The 22047-nt window shown below is 34.7% G+C and overlaps 1 protein-coding gene across 4 annotated transcripts in view; it reads right to left on the reverse strand.

Annotated features, from left to right (window-relative positions):
• Positions 1-19364, reverse strand: part of LDA (limit dextrinase) — a 338458-nt gene extending 319094 nt beyond the window's left edge. For 3 of the 4 annotated variants that reach the window (XR_016363878.1, XM_089825429.1, XM_089825421.1), the window contains exon 1: positions 18937-19341. Coding sequence is in view for 2 of the 4 variants with exons in the window: in XM_089825429.1 (XP_089681555.1) it covers positions 18937-19205 (269 nt within the window). In the remaining 2 variants the exon portion in view is untranslated. Of the gene's footprint in view, positions 1-18936 lie in introns of all 4 variants that reach the window. The other variant, XR_016363879.1, reaches the window with a different exon arrangement.
• Positions 19365-22047: the final 2683 nt, after the last annotated feature.

Genomic DNA, 22047 nt, shown 5'->3' on the forward strand with positions numbered 1-22047 from the left:
ACTCAGCTGAGGAACAAGGTGCGTGCAAGGCAGGAAACTCCCTCCAGTTACCTTGACCTGAAAGCCTGCATGCGCCTCCGTAGGGAAACCTCTTCGTTTTACCAAGTATGAGTTTATGAAATTTAGAGTAGCCCCGCTATCCAACATCATCGTAACCCTTTGTCCTTGAAGGGTACCCCGTACACGAAAAACTGTGCACCTTGGGCTGCCGACCAAGGCAATGGTTCCTCCGCATTATACCAAAGCGGCAATTCTCTCCGTACGGTTTAAACTGACCATGTTGGTGTCATTGTGGGGTTGGTTATCTTCAACCGGCATTTCTTCCTATTTGTCCTCATCATCAGATACGACCTCAATGTAATGGATCTTCCCCTTCCCGAGGCATCAGTGGCCAAGCTCCCAAGGTCCCTTGCAATTGAAACACAATTTCTTCCTTCGAAGTTCCTGTCTGGTAGCTTCATCCAACGACGACTCTTTGGGCGGAGGTTTGTCCCTCGGAAACGTCAACGGTTTAGATTGTGAGTAACTTCGAGAGGATGAGGATGATGCCGATCACAATGCCATACTCCGTGCTTTATTGATTGCTTCCGATACGGTGGCAGGATTGAACCCCTTCACCCAACCTTTCAAAGGTTCTGTCAGTCCGTCCATGAAGAGCACTACCCGCCTTCTTTCGGAAATGTCGGTGACCAAAATAGAGTGTTTCTGAAATTCTGCAATGAATTGATCTACCGATCTAGTTTGTCTCAATTGCGCCAATCTTTGAAATTAAGCTCTGGATCTATAACATCAAATCATTCTATCAATCTCTCCATGAATTCTACATAAGTATTTATTTGATCATGCCCTAATGTGATGGTGTTGTGGTGCCACCATTCATGCGCAACTCCCTCCAAGTGCAACACGGCATATCTAATTGCTTCTTCTTCTGGCATAGGATTCAGCTGGAAGTAGGTATCGGCTTTCATTACCCACGCTTGCGCAGATATAGAACCCGATCCGTCAAATGGAGACAGAGTTACCTTACTCAACTTTCTTCTAAGATCATCATTAAAGTATCCTCTGTTTTCGCCTCCCAAATATCTCATTCTCAGACCTACGTAATCTTTGTAGGATATACATTCTTCAAGGTTTGCATTCTTCCAGTCTTCTCTCATCTCTTCGAAGGTTGGTTGTCTCCCTCCGTGTTGTGCCTCCATCCGTGGTGGAAAAGTCGGCATGGAAGGTCAACAGCGTGCTGGCTGAGGGTTTGATTTACCCGACACTGAGTCCGCACTGTGACCATTTTGTTCTCTGGATATTTTGTTCTCCACCAACTTCTTGAAAGTTTCTTCCATGAGTCGCTGCGTATCAGTGATCTATGCCTGATTCCTAGCAAGTTCCCTCAGTAGTGCCACAAGTTCGGCAGCGGTCGGTTCCGGTTCGGCAGCCATTTGATCAACAGAATGTGTCCTCTTCTGGCTATAAACTCTCATTCACTATCCACAGGCTAGCAGGATCGAAGCGCTCTAATACCACTGTAGGGATCCAAGCTAATAATGTTTGTGAATACTGTCCAACACTGTAATGATCCGAGCTGACAATGTCTGTGTATACCGTACAATGGAGGAGGGATGAGGTAGTATACGGTAGAATCAGTGCGGAGCAGTTGGGGGTCTGTATGGATGCAATGGGAGGGCCACAGTACGGTGGATGAGTGGATGTACAGTGTGGGAGAGTTGATAGTTGTATGGTGACTGAGGGAGCACAACCGTACGGGGATACAGGAGTGACTGTACAGGGATAGAGGGGTGACCGTACGAATTAAACAGTGTATGGTAGTTAGGTTTTTCGGAGCCGTACAATGGGGTGAATGGTGTCTGTGCATACAGAAATGGCAAGTGTCCGTACGGTGGCAGGATGGAGGTTGTACGACAAGGAAAATGCAGAGAGGTTTGACAATGTAATATAATTAATACGAGCAAGAAACCAGACACTCTTGCACTAAATAATGATAATATTAGACAATATCAGATAGTAACATAAACCATAATATGAATAGTATATGCCAAAAGATGATGCCCCGATTTGCCAATCCGAGCGAAGTATTACATGCACCAACGGAATAGGGTGAGGGTTGAATCCAACCAAAACCACATAAGCCAAATAGGGAAGGTCTTTCACTTCCGAAATGGCGAACAGTAGAGAACCCTAAACAAGAGTTTCCAGCACAAAGAAATAATCCCGAATGCATACCTACAGACTACCTGCAAGCCGTGCTTAAATACCCGTCAGGAAACTTTTTGAGGGTGTACAAAGATAGCCGACGGCGACACAAACTACGGAAACAAAAATATGAATGGGTCCGAGATACATAAAATCAATCGGCCCGTTACAAAAGTTTAATTTATTATTTATTTTATAAGGGGAACATTACAAGTTATAACTTTAAAAGATCAAAAAGTGCAAATATATGCCTTGAAAACATATTGTAAAGTGATTTTAAGTCATGTATTTCAAAAAGTGCAACATAACATCAAAATATAAGATCTAGTATTTAAAATATGCAATCGGGGTTCTAAAACCTAATTACACATGCAATTAAACATTAATAACTTTCTATTAACAACTCCAATTAAGTCCCAAGATAGCTCGAAACAAGGGCGTGACTGAAAGCAAGAAATTTAAGGAAACATAAAGACAAAAGCAATCCAAACAGGCACACTAAAACACAAAAAAGGAGTTTGAAGGCCTCAAAAATCAAGTATATGTTACCAAACTGAAAAACAAAAATGACTTGATGAAAACCTTCAGTAAAAAGACTCACTATATGGACTGGGGATGATTAATTGATCAATTTTTGACAATCATACGGTGAGTTATCTTGGAGAACTATGAAACTTAATTGGAAGTTTCGTAGTGTTGTCTCCATTTTGCAATGACAAAAATGAAGGACAACATATTTCTCTCACAGCAAAAAGTAAAGCAGCAGCAAAGAGGGTTTGATGAAGCCATTGAAAGAAGAGCAGTAGAAAGTGCAAGTGATAAAAGGAAGAGAGGGTGAATCTCTTGCTTGAAGCTTGGAAGAGGTATGTTATTTCCTTCCATTCTTTTGTCTTACAATTTTTCCAAAGCTTGAAGTTTAAAATGTCCTTTTTTTAATTTTTTTCAATTTTTCAGTATTCATTGTTCGATCTCAAAGAAAATCAAAATGAGCAGCAATGAGGATGGCAGTAGTGAAAATGAATTGGAAGTGGGTGGTGGGAAAGGTGTTGAAAGTGTTGAATTCAATTTGGCATGTTATACTAAAACATCATTTCATAACTACCATTTCAAGTTCTATATGTATAGTCTACAACACCCCCTACCCCCTGCTCACCCATTGTCGTCTCTCCATTGTCCCAAAATTGAGACCCTATGCCCGCCCCCCCCCCGGTCCCAAAAACTCATCCCGATATCCTGATATTCTTATGTACCCCAGTGTCATTGTTACATTGAAAGGGCATGAACATAAGTATCACCACGGTTCACTAACAACAATATCTTCCATTCATCTACTTTTACTTCCACTAAACATGAATAAAATCCTACTCTAAGTTTTAGAAACCATGCAAGACCCCAAAACTTCAAAAACATTCACCATGATAACAACAATGAAGAAGGAATAATTTTAGAGGTATACTAGCAACAATCCCTATAAGTCTATTTTACAAAGAGAAGGCCATCCTAATATAAGGAGCTCAATTACAATGAATGGCTCCAATTGATTTAGAATTGATGGCTTGTATCATAACAGCACAACTTAATGTAGCTACCAATTATAAGCATTAAATGTTGATTACAATTAGGTACCAACTTGTGGGCCAATTAGAAAATTACATACTCTACATGTAATCTTGGAACAATGTGATTGGATGAATTTGGACACATGAAACTGGAACCTTCTAATATGTTGAAGATAAGTGAACGCCAACTCGGCATGCTTATCTTGTTAACTTTGTTAAGTAACATGGATCGTTTTCAGCAAGTGTACTAACATTGCCAATATGATTGATGTTTTCCAAATGCAGATTTGAAGACTCATAAATATGAGAGGAGACATGTCTCTATAATTAATCATCATTAGTTAATATATATTAATAATATAAATAACCATATGTATAACTCATTTTTAAGCATATATGTAATATGTTATTATATTATTATGTAATAATATATAATGTATAATACATATAATATATATTATATTACATATATAATATATATTATATATTAAAGATGATTTACCATCAACAAGGTATCTCATGATAAAATCAATCCGACAGAAGCCACAACCTTAACACTCCCTCTTAGCTAGGGAGGATTTATAGAACACATTATGCTTTCAAGAACAAAAAGAGATACCATCTCAGTGTGATATTCAATTCACTATGAAGCTAATTTCTCACCTTTCATGACACGCAATTGAAGCAATTTCCATAACTTTAAAAAACACCACCTTAAGAGGTGTCTAGCCGAATCTGGCCCAAAGAACCATAACAAGTTGGTTATCATTGTGTCCAGCAAAATCCGGCCCAAATAATCATGATAACAGGTCTATCATTTATAAGATCGCCACCTTACAATGGTTACCTTTTGTCTATTTGTTATCATGATTTCCAGCACTCTGGGACAACAATTTAATGAAGTCTTTCATGATAATAAGTCTACCATTTATAAGATCGTCATCTTATAATAGTTACCTTTTGTTTATATATGTCAATGAAAGACCCTCACCTTTCATTACATATCATAAAAACGTCATGTAGTAACTTACATGATATCCACCATGAACCACCATGAACCACTATAGCTGCTACTAGAGGGTGGAACAAGGATTTTCACCTCAAACTTCTCTCTTATAGAGGAGAGCACATTACAAGGAATTTGACTTCGAACTTCTCCTCGTAGAAAAGATATCATCCACAAGGGATTGCATCTCAAAATTTATCCTTCTGAACAATGATCCTGGGAAGTCAGGTCCTATAGTTACTTCGTCATAAACTCTCTTCACCCAAGGATGCCTATCGAACTCACTCTGAATCTTATATCAATCTTTTGATTTTCTAGTGATAAGTCAATACTTCCTCATGATGCACTCAAGAGTAGGCCCATCAAAATCATGCAGTCACACATGTATTTTTAGACTCCCTTGAGTATTAATCTTCTAAGCTCCTGTGTTGCCTATGAAGAAGTGTCATACTCCCTCTTAATGTAGAAGGATACTCATAATCTCAATCATTGAAGATATTCACTTCAAGATCCTCACTTTATCCTGACCATCAAATGACTAATGAATTCTCGTGTACACAATATTTGATAGCATGCGTAAAATACCAACCTTCTTTTCCCACAAGAACATCCTCAAATGAGTACTTATTTGCCCATGATGGTCATGAAACATCTCCTTACTAAAGATGGTTCAAGTGGGAATGAAACAATAGTTATTATCCCCCCCACAATGTAAAATTCCCACTCTTATATCTTTAAACACTTTTAAATCACATCAAATTTGACGGCTTCTTTCTAAGTTACAACTTGATCTTTTCATCCATTGAAGCTCCAAACATTCATTAAGCTTAATAGTAGAAGCAAACATGTCCTTCCATTTTCTTAAACTCATCCACAATTCTTAATCTCCCTCTTTTTCCAGCAAGAACATTCTCGGAAATCAGATCAAGGCGAAAAAAACTCCTACAACATAATTATACAAACATTCCATTCAAATTATAAAAATCATCTTTTCAATAATAATATAGGAAAGAGAGACTAATTTAATTCTCAAGAATAATAATTTTCATCGATCCAATATAAGATAGATGAATATCTATCTTAAGTATATATTCTCCTTAAAAATATAAATTACTAATATTAATTATTCTTTTGCAAAAATCTCTCACACACATATATATAGTCATCATATACTAATATATATAAATGTGAAGAAGAGAACTTAATACACTATATCTTATTAGTTTTACCTTAATGGAATCAAGGGTATTGGTATCTTAACCATCTTAAAACACTTATACCAATATAATAACAATAATATACGTAAATTACTTTATAATATTTGGAATGAACCTTACCTCCCCTTACCTTGAAGGCAGGTCCCCCTTGTATTTCTTATATGTCTTCGGTCTATTTGTATTCCCACATAAGAAAGACTGAATCACAGGTGGTAGAATTTGGATTATGTGTCTTAGTTATTTTCATGCCCTTTCACCACTTGGAAATTGGATTGGCATTGGCTGCCCGATCCATGAGAAGATCAAATTTGCATATCAATCTGTCAGGCAACGAGAATCCTAACCCCATTATTCACGTGCTTCAAGACGACATTGCTTCTCCAAAATTTATCGTAGATGCTATTGCTTGGAGACTTTGGGCGAGTTGACTGTCAAGTCATTCATAGCATAGGAGATTCGCACTAGTTTTTTTTCATTTCCTTTCCATGGTCTCAATATAATAGGTGTTGTTTCCCTACTTTATTGCTGATTATGCTGCATTTGTTCTCCTTATCTTTTTCTTTCTCTACATATAACGCCTGATAATATCAAGGTTGGATGCCCAGCCATTCCTAAGATGGATATTCTCTTGGCGTGAGTGAGCAAGGTTGAGTATCCAATATTCTGGCTACCACTAACTAGGGCTAGGCATGGTGTAAGTTTCAATAATTCTCTTCTCTTTATTGATAGTCCTCTGAGATAACCGAAAATGTCTATGACACTATAGTTCTATTCCCTTTATACATTAAAAATGGTGGCTCTGTCCCATTGCCTTTCATCCCTTCTCTATGATACTTGCTCGATATTTCGACCGTTTTTCCTTCCTTGATAGCATATCTCCTTTCTTGATTCCATGGACAATATTTTTTCTACTCCTGCTATTCTATTGTTGTTTATCAGAGTAACGTGACTCACTGCGAGTCACGTGAGTCACACGAGTCAGCGAGCTACCAATGCCTAACCAAGTCATTATGACCCGCGACTCGCAAACAGCGAGTTAGGTGGCGTGACTCGCGAGTCACGAGGTGACTCACCTGAGTCAGGCTACTTAACTCGGCCGCGGCAGCATAAAATCGGCAGGCTTAAAATATTAATTTTTGCATACTTTTTTAATATTTTTTTCCTTCTTACTCACTCTTATAACTCTAAAAGGGCTTCCATAACACTCTATTGTGAGAAGAAGAAAGAGAGAGAGAGAGAGAGAGAGAGGTAGAAGAGAAATAGAGTGTCCTTGTTTTGCAACCCGCTGAAAGGAAGAGGAGAAAAGTTTGCATTTGTGACATTGGAGCTTGCATTTAGATCATCAAGGAGTTTATAGGAGCTCTTCTCAACACTTCCCAACACATTTGAAAGAGGTAAGAGTTGATTTTTTAGATTTTGATGATTTTTTTCTCTATGCTTATGGGTTTTTTGGATGAATTTTTTTTGTTTGTTTATGAGTTTTTTTTTACTTTAGATCTTTATAAAACACAATGCTTAAATGGTAATATTTAGTCTAAAATGTCTTATTGCAGCAACCTTTGCATTTTTCCTTACTCATAATGGCTTCAGGAGGTAAAAAACCCAAGCTCTCTAAGGGCAATAAAAAAGATGAATGTTGGAAGTTCACCATAGACTTTCCGAGTAGAACTAGAACTCAAACAAAATGCCTATTTTGAAAAACCATTAATAGTGGGGGGATAAATAGATTGAAATACCATATTATTGGCATACGTGGTCATGATACTGAGCCTTGTAGACTTGCAATTGTTGAGGCTCAACGTTTTTGGTATGTAGCCTTGGAAAAATATGAACAAAAAAAGGAATTAAAAATAAAACAAGTAGAAGAGTCAGCTTAGATTGGTTATAGTTCCCTTTCACGCTCATCTAGAAATGTTTCTAAGTCAGTAGGTTGTGTTGGAGAAGGTTCTTCCCTTCCCCCCTATCGTCATAATGCTTCTGCTAGTCGTACTTCTTCTACATATATTCCTTGCACTGCTAGTGGTGCTACTACTGCGATTGCTGCCCCTTCTAGTAGTACTGGGCCTACTGGCTTTACCTTTCGTCCTAGAGTCAAAAAATCTAGGTTGGACAAAAAATTTGTACCACATTCCACTCCTGGTGCACAACCCTCACTTGAGAGCTTGGGCTGGAATAGGGAGGTACATGAAGCTGGAATAAGAGCAATTTGCAAGTTTTGGTTTTTCTGCAACATTCCATTTATAGCAGCCAGGTACTTCAACTTCATTTATATTTGATTGTTTTAAGTTTTAAAATTTATTTTCAATTTTATACTTTTAAGTTTTAACTTGATGATGAAAATTTGAAATACGCTAATTAAAATGTTTTTATAAATGTAACAGGACTCCCTATTGGCAGGGGATGATTGATGCAGTTTCCATCTATGCTGCGGGGTTCAAAGCCCCCACTGAAAATGAGTTGAGCGGCCCCATCTTATTAGATATGGTTGAGGAGATAAAACTTGAGTTGGAAGACCATAAAAAAATTTGGAGCCAAAAGGGGTGTACTATTATGACGGATGGATGGACAAATAGAAGGAATAGGACCCTCCTAAATTTTCTTGTTTCTAGCAAAGGTAATTCATCATCCTCTACTTCTTGAAATCTAAATTTAAAATTTAATGTATTATTGAATAACGAAAATTTTATTTTATTGACCATTGACTCTTGATTCTTGAATGATAATTATTTTGTTTAATTTTCACTTTCAGGATCCACCATGTTTTTGAGGTCTATAGATGCTTCCTCACATGTGAAAAATGCAAAATTCTTATGTGAGGCTATTGAGGTCATAAGGGAGGTGGGGGAAGAGAATGTTGTCCAAGTGGTGACTGATAATATAGCTAATTATGTTGCTGCAGGTAAAATTTTAACCTCTAACTTTCTAAGTTCTACTTCTAAAAAATTTGTTTTAGTTTTTTATTAAATTTTGAAAATTAAAAGTTTTTTAATACATCAAAAAATTTCATTCTTTACTAACTAATTTAAAATTGCTGCAGGAAAGCTTTTGATGGAGAGACATCCAAAAATCTTTTGGACTCCATGTGCGGCCCATTGCATCGACCTCATGTTAGAGGATATTGGCAAGCTTGTATGGGTGAAATCATGTGTTACCAAGGCCAAAAATCTTTGTAAGTTCATCTATAATCATGTCTTGGTCCTCAGCACTATGAAGCAATACACAAAGGGAAAGAAGTTGGCTCGTCCTGGTATCACAAAATTTGCCTCTAATTTTATCACACTAAAATCCTTGTTGAGTTCAAGGTTCGCTTTGAGGTGCATGTTTGTTGGTCCAGAATGGAGTTCCTCCTCCTTTGCCACCAGCCCTGCAGGGATAGATGCAACAAAATGCATTTATGATGATGAAGGTTTTTGGGAGCCATGTTCAAAGATTGTGGAGGTAATTTAAATTTTAAAAACTTAAGTCTTAAAATTTTATTAATTAATTTATCTCATACATATTTTTGTTTTATTTTCATTGTGCAACTTTGCAGAGTTTCATCATTCACTAAATTGTTTTTTTGTTTAATAGTTTTGTATATCATTGAGCCTCTTGTAGCCCTCCTATGAGTTGTTGATGGCGAGAAGCCCTCTATGGGCTACATTTATGAGGGCATGGATAGGGTCAAGGAGGCTATTAAGGCCAAATATGTCGGAGTTGACAAAAACTATGGCCCTATTTGGAACATAATTGATAGGAGATGGCAAAATCAACTTCATAAACCCATCCACGCAGCAGCCTATTACCTCAATCCGGCATACCGTTTCCATGAAGATTTCAAGGCAAATGAGAAGGTTCTTAGTAGCCTATACACTGTGATATCGAAGATGGCCACTAAAGCCACAGATATATTGCTTGAGATGGATGCCTATAATAATGCATCAAGGCCCATTTTTTCAAGTCAAATTTGCAAAGAAGGTCGTACAAAATTGCAGCTTAAGCCTTATACAATCTAGTTTCTAAATTTCTAGCTTTAAACTTTAAGTTTAAACTTTAAAGTTCAAATTTTGAAATGAGACTAATATTTTTTTCTTTTCCTTTTTTCAAAATTCAGATAGATGGTGGCAAATGTTTGGGCCTTCAACCAAAAACCTTTAGCAAATCGCCATCCACATTTTGAGCCAGCCAAGTAGCACTTCTGGATGAGAGCGCAACTGGAGCATGTTCGAGCACATGAATAGGCTAGTCTTTGTGCATTACAACCTGCGCATTAGGACCAAGGAGATTTTGGATAGTGACACCTCTCCGATTACTCTAGAGGAGGTTGATCCAAAGTCTGAGTGGATCATTGAGGCTACTAATCATGTCTTTGATGATGAGGAACTATAGTGGATTGACCAGGCAGATAGAGAGGGTTAGGCTAAGGTTGTGGCTATGGCAGCAGAGGACCAGAGAGCTCCAATTGTTCCTAGTGGCACCTCACAAGCATTGGCAGAGCCAGAGACTACAATTGATCCTAGTGTCACCTCGCAGGCATTGGCAGAGCTAGAGACTACAGTTGATCCTAGAGGCACCTCACACGCTGATGCTATGGCTAATCAATCATCCAGGACCTACCTTAGACACCTTACTAAGAGCCATTTTATAGATTATACTGAGCCTGAGGTTGAGGTTGGGGATGAGGATGAGGATGAAGATGACAATGACGATGAGGATGACAATGACGATGAGGATGATGATGAGGACTCCGACTAGGAGCCATAGCTATAGTCTTGTTTTAACTTTTTGTTTATATGATCAGAATTTGAACATTTGATGATGACTATTGATTCATCGAATCTTGATGTGTTGGATTTCATAATACATAATACGTATACATTTTGATGGGTTGCATGGATTTATCATTTTATATATGATTGTTTGTTTTACTTTTATAATATTTCCTTCAGCTACTGTTTAAACTTTAATTACTAGTAATATAGTATTTAGCAATTTACCTTTGTAGTATTGTACAGTGTACTTATGTAATCAATGTATGTTTGACTTTTAACTTTAAGTATGTGCATTATGATCAAATTATCTTCTATTTAATGATGTTATTGTGTCTTTAAGCTTTATTCAATAATGGATGCATGGAATGTTCTTTAAATCCTAAAAAATCTCAAAATTTTGAGGTTTTTTCACTTTGCCAAGTCACCACCGAGTCACTTTCGAGTCCGAGCCGGGTCTGAGTCATGTTACTTTGTTGTTTATCCACAGACAAATAATCAACCCCGATACTCTTATTTAAGTGTCTCCTTCATTGTACGTAATTTGTATATAGGATTGATCGTATTCTGTACCTACGCTTGCAATACTAATTTAGGAGCAATCAAACATGTAAATGATTTGGTTTCAATGTTGAATTTCATTCCACGCTTATTTGCTACTTGTAATTACTGATACAACTTCATGATTGTCTATGGCCTCCTTTGCCTACAATATTCTTGACTCCTTTGCATTTATTCCTTGCTTGCGTACATACCTCTCCTCGTGTCCTTTCTTTTGTCCAATGGATTAGTTTTCTTTGTATGCCCTCCATGTTTCAAATGATTCCTCCTAAAATACCAATTCCTCTCTATAGATATTATTGGCAATACTCACAAATTAATAAATTATATTCTTAGATACATACGCTAGCATTAACACCCTGATTACAAGCGACATTTTCACAATTGTAAATGCTGAGCTTTTTATGCCCCTTGTTGTTGACTGTTGATACTAGTTATTGTATCACCTAGTTTAATAGTGTAAATTGAAAACTAACTATTAAATGGAAGTTTTAACCATACTAAACACGGAAAACACTTATGATAGGATTGATTGTTATCACCACAAAAGAAAGCAAACCAAAAATGGTAGGCTCCTAATGGTATAACATATGATGCAATGGATTTGTCCCTGATGAGAGGGGATGTATGCTCACGTTGTGCTCAAGCTTCCAATGGATGGGGGTTTTTACCAAGTGTATGCATGGATGAGGGTTTTAACAATGGATTCATGGAGTGATTCCAACATTATAATGGTATTTTGGTAGTTTATGAGCTCTCAAAATAGCATTATAACTTTGTATCGAAGGTGAATGATTTTAGTGAAGGAGGGAAGTTCAATTTATAAGCCAAGAGTTGGAGGAATGGAGGGTCAAGAGGTCAAGATGATAAGATGGTGAGGGAGGGTCAGGATGCACTCAAAAGGGAGCACAAAGATTGTGCTAGTTTAGCACGAATGGGGAGGTGACACTTGTCACAAGGAGGATGAGTGTGAGAGGATAAGATAAGGGTTGGTCAAAGGCTTGATGAGGGTGGTTGAGTATGTAAGAGTCATGAGTGAGGATGGGAGAGGTGTAAAAGATGTGTAAGGGTCATTTATGAGGATGGGTGAGGGGAGAAGATATTTGTTGACTTTAGCTTGGGTTAGGAAGTCTTAACCCATGTTTATGATTGTGCACATGATTAGAAGAGGATTAGGATTAGCTTTCATGGGATGGGTTAGTTAGGTGGCTAAGTGAGGTTAGTATGGGTGAATGGGTTGGATTAGGGGTTAGGATAGGGTTTTAGGATTTTAAATATTTTATTAAATAATTTCTTTAATAAAATGAGAATATGGAATTAAATTGAATAGATTTGATGATTTATTCAATTTAATAGGGAAAGAGGGATTTAATTGATAAATTGATTTTGGGTGATCATTAAATTTTATCAATTGGACTATAGTTAATTTAATTAATTAATTAACTAGGGGATAACAATTAATTAATTAAATAATAAATATTTAATCAATAATGTCCTAAGAGATGACTAAATACGATTACTTATTGATGTAATCAGATTTAGGTGTCTATAGTTATCACACAAAATTTTATGAAAATTATTAAATGAATTATATTCTCCGATACATTTGCAACCTGGCTCTGATGCCATGTTAAGTAACATGGATCATTTTCTGCAAGTGTACTAACATTGACGATGTGATTAATGTCTTCCAAATGTAGATTTGAAGACTCATAAATATGAGAGGAGGAGACATGTCTGATGAAGAGACATGTCTCTATAGTTAATCATCATTAGTTAATATATATTAATAATATAAATAACCATTATAACTCATCTTTAAGCATATATGTAATATGTTATTATATTATTATATAGTAATATATAATATATTATTATATAATAATATATAATATATTACTATATTATTATATAATAATATATAATGTATAATATATATTATATTACACATATAATATATATAATATATATTATACATTATATATTAATATATAATAATATAGTAATATATAATATATTATATATTACTATATTATTATATAATAATATAGTAATATATAATATATTATATATATATTATATTACACATATAATATATATATATATATATATATATATATATATATATAAGATATTTATCTTAAAGATAATTTACCAACAAGGTATCTCATGATAAAATCAATCTGACAGAAGCTACAACTTTAACAAACTTCATCAATTCCACTAAACATCATCATGAAGAAGTCTCTACATCTCTAGCAATATCTCTTGATATTCAACATCTTCAAGTATTTGATTAATTGCAATGGTTAATGTTCCCAAATTGCTTCATCTTCACAATTTTTCTCCATCTTCTTAAAATTCTTGTCATTGAAATGTCTTGAACTTGCTTGTACTTGTATCTTGCCTTGATCTTGCTCTTGTAGAGGTGATGTAGGTGTTTCATGCAGTTGGATCTTTATAATTGAACTTTAATTTCCTCTGGAAATTCAAGTTTGTGATGATATCCTATTTGTAGACTCGCTTAATCATCACCTAGTGCACTTTCTTCGTTGCATTCCACTTTGAAGACTTGAACTAGTTCGAGCTTGATATTTCTTAATAATCATGACATCATCACTTTGGCTTTCAAATTGTTTTGCATCTTGATTTCCCCATTATGTTGTTTTGTTCCATTAATGATTTTTGTCAAGTCTTGATATCCCTATCATTGCACTAGCACTTGCACTTTTGTCCATATCTTGCTTAAAATCTTGAAGTGAAAGGCCTCCTTTCGCTTGAACCTCTTCAATGAATAGCCCCTTTGACGTTGTCATGGCTCTTCATTGTCCTCGAGCATTCCTATCTTGAAGCGAAAGTGTAAAGAACCCCATTTGGTCTAACATGCCACATAGATATACAGGTGTGAATTGCGGAAAAGGTCAAACAAGGAGTCAAAGTTGATCTAACACGATCTAGTCAACCAAATTATTCCAATTCATAAATATGAAAATAATCCAAGAATTCAACGTAAACATCGAGTTAAGCTAAAAACCAAACAACAAAGTATCGACCAAATTGTCAAACACGTATTGCCATCACATGATTACAAGAATGCGATCAAATACATTAAGGAAGTTGACCTACACATCACGCTTCATTACATCAAGAGAATACATCATACACATGTATCATATACATCAAGTAGAAAATAAGGATGTCGAACATCAAATACAACATAGATCAAGAGTACATCAATAAGGTACAAGACCATAAAGCTCATCACACATAGGCACTAGTCGAGGTCCACAACCAAGTCGACAGAGTCAAAGAGTCGCATATGTCCTACAAATAGAAGTCTCACAAGGTGGGTAGTGATAGAAAGCCTCCTCAAAAAACAAAAAAAAGACTTCAATGTTTTGGTTTTATCCATCTCCCTCTTGATTTTCACACTCAAGGTTGCCCTACCTATATTATAGCTCTACTTGTAATTATAGCTAGACCGAATTTGTTTATGGTGAAATGAGGCATTCAACTCTTTTTAATCATCCTTTTTGGAAATTGCCCATATCCTGGGCTCATCTACATTTTTACAAATCAGAAATTACATGGTGTTTGGGCTCTAACAATAGTCTAGCAGAAATTGCTTGGTCTATGGGCATGATGTATGGTGCATTTTCGAAAAATGTCAAAGAGTTGGGTAAGGCATCGTGATTTTATGTTTTTAGAGATTGCAAACTCCTTAGCACCTCAAATGAATGTTAAGTGAATTCTGTCTATGTGTTGGGCTTAACCAAAAGGATGGAGTGGAGATTGCAATCCTCTTCGGTGGCTACACCTTACACTTTTGTAAATTATTCATGCCTTCAACATAATACATGAAGTTGGGCTAAAAATGTATAGCTCTTGGGCTCCATGCTCAAACTTTATTAGAAATTGCTCACTTCTAGGGCAGGATTGAAGTGTAAACCAGAGTTTGAGGCCTAGTGGAACTTAAAGTGCTTGGACAGAATTTGCACATTGCTTGGGCTCGACTCATGTCTTGAGTGCAATTTGTCAAGCCCTTGGGCTTGACTTAATCACCCTTGAAAATGACTAATGTAGAATTCCTTTCACTCCTTGCCCAAGTTCTTGCATTCCACGCTCTTCACTTGATCACTCTTAATCCCGAATTCATTTTTTCTTCTATTGAAACATGTGGGAGTGACCAAAAATTTGATATCATTATGGTGATTAGGTCAAGATACAAAATCACTCACACTTCCTTCTTAAGGCTCGAGCAACATAAGTTGACTAAAGACATGGAATTTGATCTTCAATTGTAAACTCTTACTTCCTACAAGGACTAAAGACATGGGATTTCATCTTCAATTGTAAACTTGAGCAACTGCTATTTTTACACCTGCGTATTGCCACCCTATACCTGTATGGTATACTCTTACTTTGACGTTGTATAGAAATGTCTTCCTTCATACAGTAATGATGACTCCTGCATTGTACAATAAAGCCTCATTCTGTATGGTGATTATTGTGTCGTACTGCCAAGCTTACCTCTGTACGATTACAATGTCATGTTCGTATGAAATATATCCTGACCTACTATATGGTCTTCTTCAATCTTGTCTTATAGTCGCAAATTCACCAAGTGTTAAAGTAGATATGTAGAGCAATGATTCGATACACTGGAAACACAAGTCTGGAAACTCGCACATGCAAAAGTGATTTGTGTTAATAATGTTATTTGTGGATCTTTTCTAGAGTATAAATCTGTACTTCAGAATAAAAGTTAGTAATGTCTCTTTTCTGTGATTGCTCTTAACACCTTTACTTTTCCCTTGCTGATAATGTAGATCAGACGTGTATCTGATTTCTTTGCTTATTATAGAGGATCAATGAATGACAGACTTAATGTAGTTGATATCGATGACTTCTGGAAGAGATACAATGCCTTGTTATTGATTGTATTCTCCCAAAGCCATCAGAGATATAAGTACTACAGAGGTCACATTTATGAATGGTTGTGACTCCCCACTTGGCACTTGCCATGGGGAGTCACAGCCATTCATAATTGTGACTCCTCTTAATTATAACTGATGTGAAAGCCGATACATAAATACTGCTGATTTAGATTAGTTAAGGACACTTGTAATATAAAATGATGAAAATATATATATGTGTGTGTGTGTGTGTGACAACATCATATCTATATATGTGTTCGTTCATCATTATTCATGATACGAATACTTCAATCCGATGAAGCTATATTCTTAACACTCCTCCTTAGAAGGAGGATTGAATGCGTACTTCCTAGTAATGCACTTGAATCTACCATTATCACGATTCATATTTATACTAGATTTGAATGCAGTGATAATCACCATATCAAGATATTCAATACATTCTTAGGTTTTAACTCCAATGTAATCAACCTTGATACATCTGTCATTATGTGTTCCATTTATGAGGAGAGACATAACAACAGGTCAAACTATTGTTAAGATCATCACCTTACAATAGTGACCTCAACCGCATGAAAGATCGTCACCTTTCTTGCCACAGCATATCCACAATATTGCAATATTGATTTTATTAAATATTCAATAACTTTACAAAATATTGAATTACATTTTGATCATACCAAGTTTGTTCCTGAAGTATTCAAATTTCAACCTACCAAGAGGTTTAGTGAAGATGTTAGCGTTTTGTTCTTCAGTGCTGATGTGTATCAGCTTAATAACATTTTTGTCCAACCATATTTTCTTATATAATGATAAGGAATCTCTATGTGCTTGGACCTGTTATGAAAAATTGGGTTAACTAATAGTTTAATGCAACTTTGATTGTCACAATGAATTATAGTGGAGTTCAGTGGTTTTCGAAATAGTCCATATAAGAGTTTCCTTAGCCATACTGCTTCATGGGCTCCTGTGGAGGCTGCCATATATTCTACTTCCGTACAGCTCTGAGCAACTGCTGACTGGTTTTTGCTGAACCAAGATATCATAGCCGAACCAAGACTAAAACAACATCCAATTGTACTCTTGCAATTAGTAGAATCACCTGCCCAGTCTAAATCAGTATACCCTTGAAGTTGTAGCTCAGTTTTCTCATACTTTAGCCCGAGTCCAATTGTTCCTCGATGATACCTTAGAATATGTCTGACTGCCATTAGATGAATCTTCTTGGATTCACACATGGATATCTGGTCGAGTGTTTACTAAGTACATAAGAGAGCCAACAATTTGTCGATAGTGAGTAGGATCTATTGATTTTGAGTCTACTGCTTCAATCTTAAGTTTATGAAGATTAGTTTCCATTGGATTAAATAGTAGCTTACAATCCATCATCCCAAATCTGGTCAATATATATGTAGTGTACTTTGATTTTCCTTCTATCGCACTTCTAGACCCAAAAAATAATGTAGAAGACCTAAATCCTTCATGTCAAATTCAGCTATGAGAGCATGTTTACATTTGGCTATAAGATGATCTGCACCTATTATCAACAAGTCATCAACATAAAGAACAAGGATCAACATGTCATTATTCCATATTTTGAAGTATATGTTCGAATCCGATGAAGCTATATTCTTAACAAATAATGATCGCATTTCATATTATAATAATCTTAGACTAATATGTGTGTGTGGGTGCGCGCGCGCGTGTGTGACAACATCATATCTATATATGTGTTCATTCATCATTATTCATGATACGAATGCTTCAATCTGATGAAGCTATATTCTTAACAAATAATGATCGCATTTCATATTATAATAATCTTAGATTAAGAGTGAAGCAGAATAGGGTGAAGAGTTACTCCCACTAAAACTGAAAATGTCCAGTAGGGAAGATTTTTTTCATCCAAAGTGTTAGCGTTGACTTTAGTGTAATAGCCTGCAGTAGTTTGCTGACAATTTCTACTGTATTCATGATCCATATGCTTTCTCTGTGATTAGTGGATTCATCTTTCATGCATAAGTCTCACTAATGAGATCTCAAAATTGAATTAATCTATGCCTCGTCTTCCACGATAATTCATGTGTGGAGGGTAGTTTCTTCTCATGAAAACTGCTGTCTATTCACCTTTATTCGCTGCAGGCATTGTTTAATGACATAGCTTTTCATTGTATAAATTATGCATTGTTATGCTAAGTGTAATAATCAATGATCAATAGAATTTCTTTCAGCAACTCTGTTTTTATATACTGCAATAATTTGTACTTTTGTTTTTCAGCAAGATCTTTCTTTAATTTTCAGATTTAGCAGAAAATTCTACACAAAGGGGCAGACAACAGAACTCCAATTGAAATTCGCAATCACAAATAAAATATCATGTTCGCATACCTAAGACAACAACTAACCTGACCTTATATATGGCTGGGAAAACTTCCAAAAGGATTACCAAAAATAATAGCAGACATGGCCAACACGTTACAGATAATAAAATAAAAAGAGCCTGAAAGATAATAACTTCAATTTTAAGTCATCTAAACAAAATTATAAAATTAAATTATTTAATGACATTGGAGACGCCACACTATTTTCCAAAAAGGCGCCTTGAATTGATTTAAAACTTGATGCAAATACACTTCTTAAACAAGAGCTGTCAAAATTGAAGCTCAAACAAATTTACATAAATGCAGAATCTTTTAACCAAACCTGTGGTAATGAATTTGACGAACAGTGAATTCTAGCGGTTCTTCGAGAGACGCTTTGTTCTCGTTTACTTTACAGCAAAATATTCCTCCCATCCGACCTCCAAAAGCTGATACAGAAAATGATTCTCTCGTACGCAGAGTTTTCTTAAATGCAGTTGATTTAAGCAGCTTGTCCGGACAAAAACATGAGAAAACACACCTGCTTGGAATTATTAATTGTTTCTGCCGGGGAAAAAGAGCGAGCGAGCTTGAAAATGCAACGGCTGCCATGCCTGAGTATCAACGCAACAGAAGAGCGCAAATGTTGCTGCTGGTATTCGTATTTGGGACTTCCCGGGCAACATTAGCTTCATACACTTCTTGGCTTCTGGGAATTATTTAAAGCATTAATTTGTCTAATCGATGAATGGCAAACCAGCGTTTTGCCTAGGCTTACATCTTGTCGACGGTAAATATTTTTAAAGAGGCAAAATTAAAAAGAAAAAGAAATGAAGTAGATTTAAAAAGGTCGATACCCGAATAAATGGTCGACACTTGTCAGAAGTGCTCGTGACAGGATGTGAGATATTTCTTCTTTTATTAACGGCGCTTTAGGTACTAGATTTATAAAATACACTCCATGAAAATGACAAATTGTGTTTGCATAGGTCAAAGTGACCAAGTTTAGTGCATTTGTATTACACTAAAATATACAAGTGACCCTTTAAAAGTTGCTAAGTTCCTGCTAATAGTGCAATAGATTTAGATCTTCAAAAATTTATAGAGCTTTGTTGTTTGAGTGGGGAAAATTGTGAGTGTTTAGGTTGCATCAAGGAGCTTTTTAGAAAATGTTATTTAAACAAGTCTTATGCACTATTATTAGTTCGTAGGCAAGAAACTATAGCATTCAATACATTTTACTTTTTAATTTGTTTGTCCAATTAAAACTCTTTATTATTCAATTACTTTTTGAGCTATAAAATTTTCATATTTATTATATTTAAAATTATTCAACATAATATATTTATTGACAATTTGAGTGGTCATTTTGTGCTACAGTAGGGAGTGCAACTTTTTCCTTTATTTGTTTGTCATGAAAACAATTTATTTTTCCATTACTTTTTGCAACTATAAAGTTTTCATCTATATTATATTTGAAAGAACTAATAATTCATATAAATATATTTAGCTTTATTTGTTTGTCCAATGAAAATAATTTATTATTCAATTTTTTTACAACTGTAAAGTTTTCATCTATATTATATTTGAAATAATTCATAAAAATATATTTATTGACAAATTGATTTGTTGTTTTGTAGGGCTTTTAATTATTTATATACAAAATGCAATTTATTATTTTCGAGACTTTATACATTTTATTACTGCATAAAATTCATATTATTTTCTTCTATTAGTAGGAACTAGACTCTTTGCATCCTTGTTAAAATTATTCCCCATCTTCAAAATTTTGAAATTTCTTTAACAATTAAAAAAATAAATCAATTCTTAAAATAAATTAGATGCAATAATTATGTAAAACTATTTAATGAAGAATTGACTACATCTACGATTTAGATTATTGTTAATATAATTTAATTTCTCTTAGTTTAAAAAATTGTCAATTAACTAATATGTTAATAAATGATATTTATTAACTTAATTATATTTAATTCTTATATTGTAAAAATGTATAACTAAACACAATATTTCTAGAAAAAAATCTAATTAACTCAATTGTAAAAAGATAAAGTTGTTATTAATGAATGACATAAAGTTGTTATTAATAAAATGATATTATTTCATATGTTGTAAAAAAATTCTAATAATTGTAATTGTTTTGTATGTTGTAAAAAAATACAATCATGCTGTTGTAATTGTAAACAGATAAAGTTATTATTAAAGAATGACATAAAGTTGTCACCAATGATGCCATGACAAATATTTTATATTTTTGTTGAGAGAAATTAAATTTTAGTCCTACCAAAATTAGTATAAGTCAATAGAATTAGTGAGAAGCCTAATTTATGAAATAATGAAAAATAAAGAAAAGATATAAACATTTGAAATTTCATTTAACTTTTTAAATTCTATGATGTGATTACTCTTTGGAAAAATGTGTCCTAACAAGTTTTTTGATGCCATGGTAGTCATTAAAGATGAAATGATCTTTTTTCATTAAAAATTATTCTATTATACTATTTTTTAACATATTATTGATTAATCTTTTCTTGTCTATGATGTGAATGTTAATTGGTGGTGGAAAAAATGAAGAGCACGTCCTTATGTTGAGAGGGACAAGTAAATTGATATAATTGTAACTTTTAATTAAACTTTAACAATCATAACATTAGTACCATTATAGACACTTCATCTATATAATAAAGAATATAGATTTAAGTGGAAACACTTTTGAGAGAAATTTGTGGTGAGGGACTGCTTAGATTACACAAATATAATATGTTATTGACTTAAGAAATTATATTTTTTTTAAATAGTAATTTAGTTACAAAGGTTAGTCAATTTAGTTAGTTAATTAATGTAATTTTATTACATGTGTTTTAAAATGTGTAAAAAAATATTAGGAAAAAGTTACAAAAATATTAGGAATATGTAATTTTGTCTCCTATTGTACCCTTATGATCTACATCTTTGTAGTGATTTTTTTCAATGTAGAAGGAAGAAAGGGCAAATGAAAAGGAAGGGTTTTGGCATTGGTTCACACATAGTGGACAAATTGATTTCAATTGATGATTTGTGCATATTGAATGTTGATAGTCTATATGGAGTACTCCAAAATCATCCATTTCACACCCTTGTCTTTACACAATGTCTTTCTAGTTTCTTTCTACTCACATGCCAATTTTATTTCATATGATCATCTAAAAATTGTGTCAATCAAAGCTATCGATTATGCCCTAGTTTTTAAATGTATTCATTCATTTAGGATTGGTTAGTGAATATATATCGTGTCTCTTGTTGTGCCCTTGAGACCTATGTCTTTGAGTGATCTTTTATAGTGGAGAAGGAAGAAAGGGAAAAGGAACATGAAGGATTTTGTTGGCTCACACACCAATTCGATCTCAAATGCTGATATGTGCATATTGAATGTTGACTCTCTATACATAGTACTCCA

This window comes from Cupressus sempervirens, chromosome 1, assembly GCF_028749045.1.
Source record: "Cupressus sempervirens isolate cs-2001-9-10 chromosome 1, ASM2874904v1, whole genome shotgun sequence".
NCBI lineage: Eukaryota > Viridiplantae > Streptophyta > Pinopsida > Cupressales > Cupressaceae > Cupressus > Cupressus sempervirens.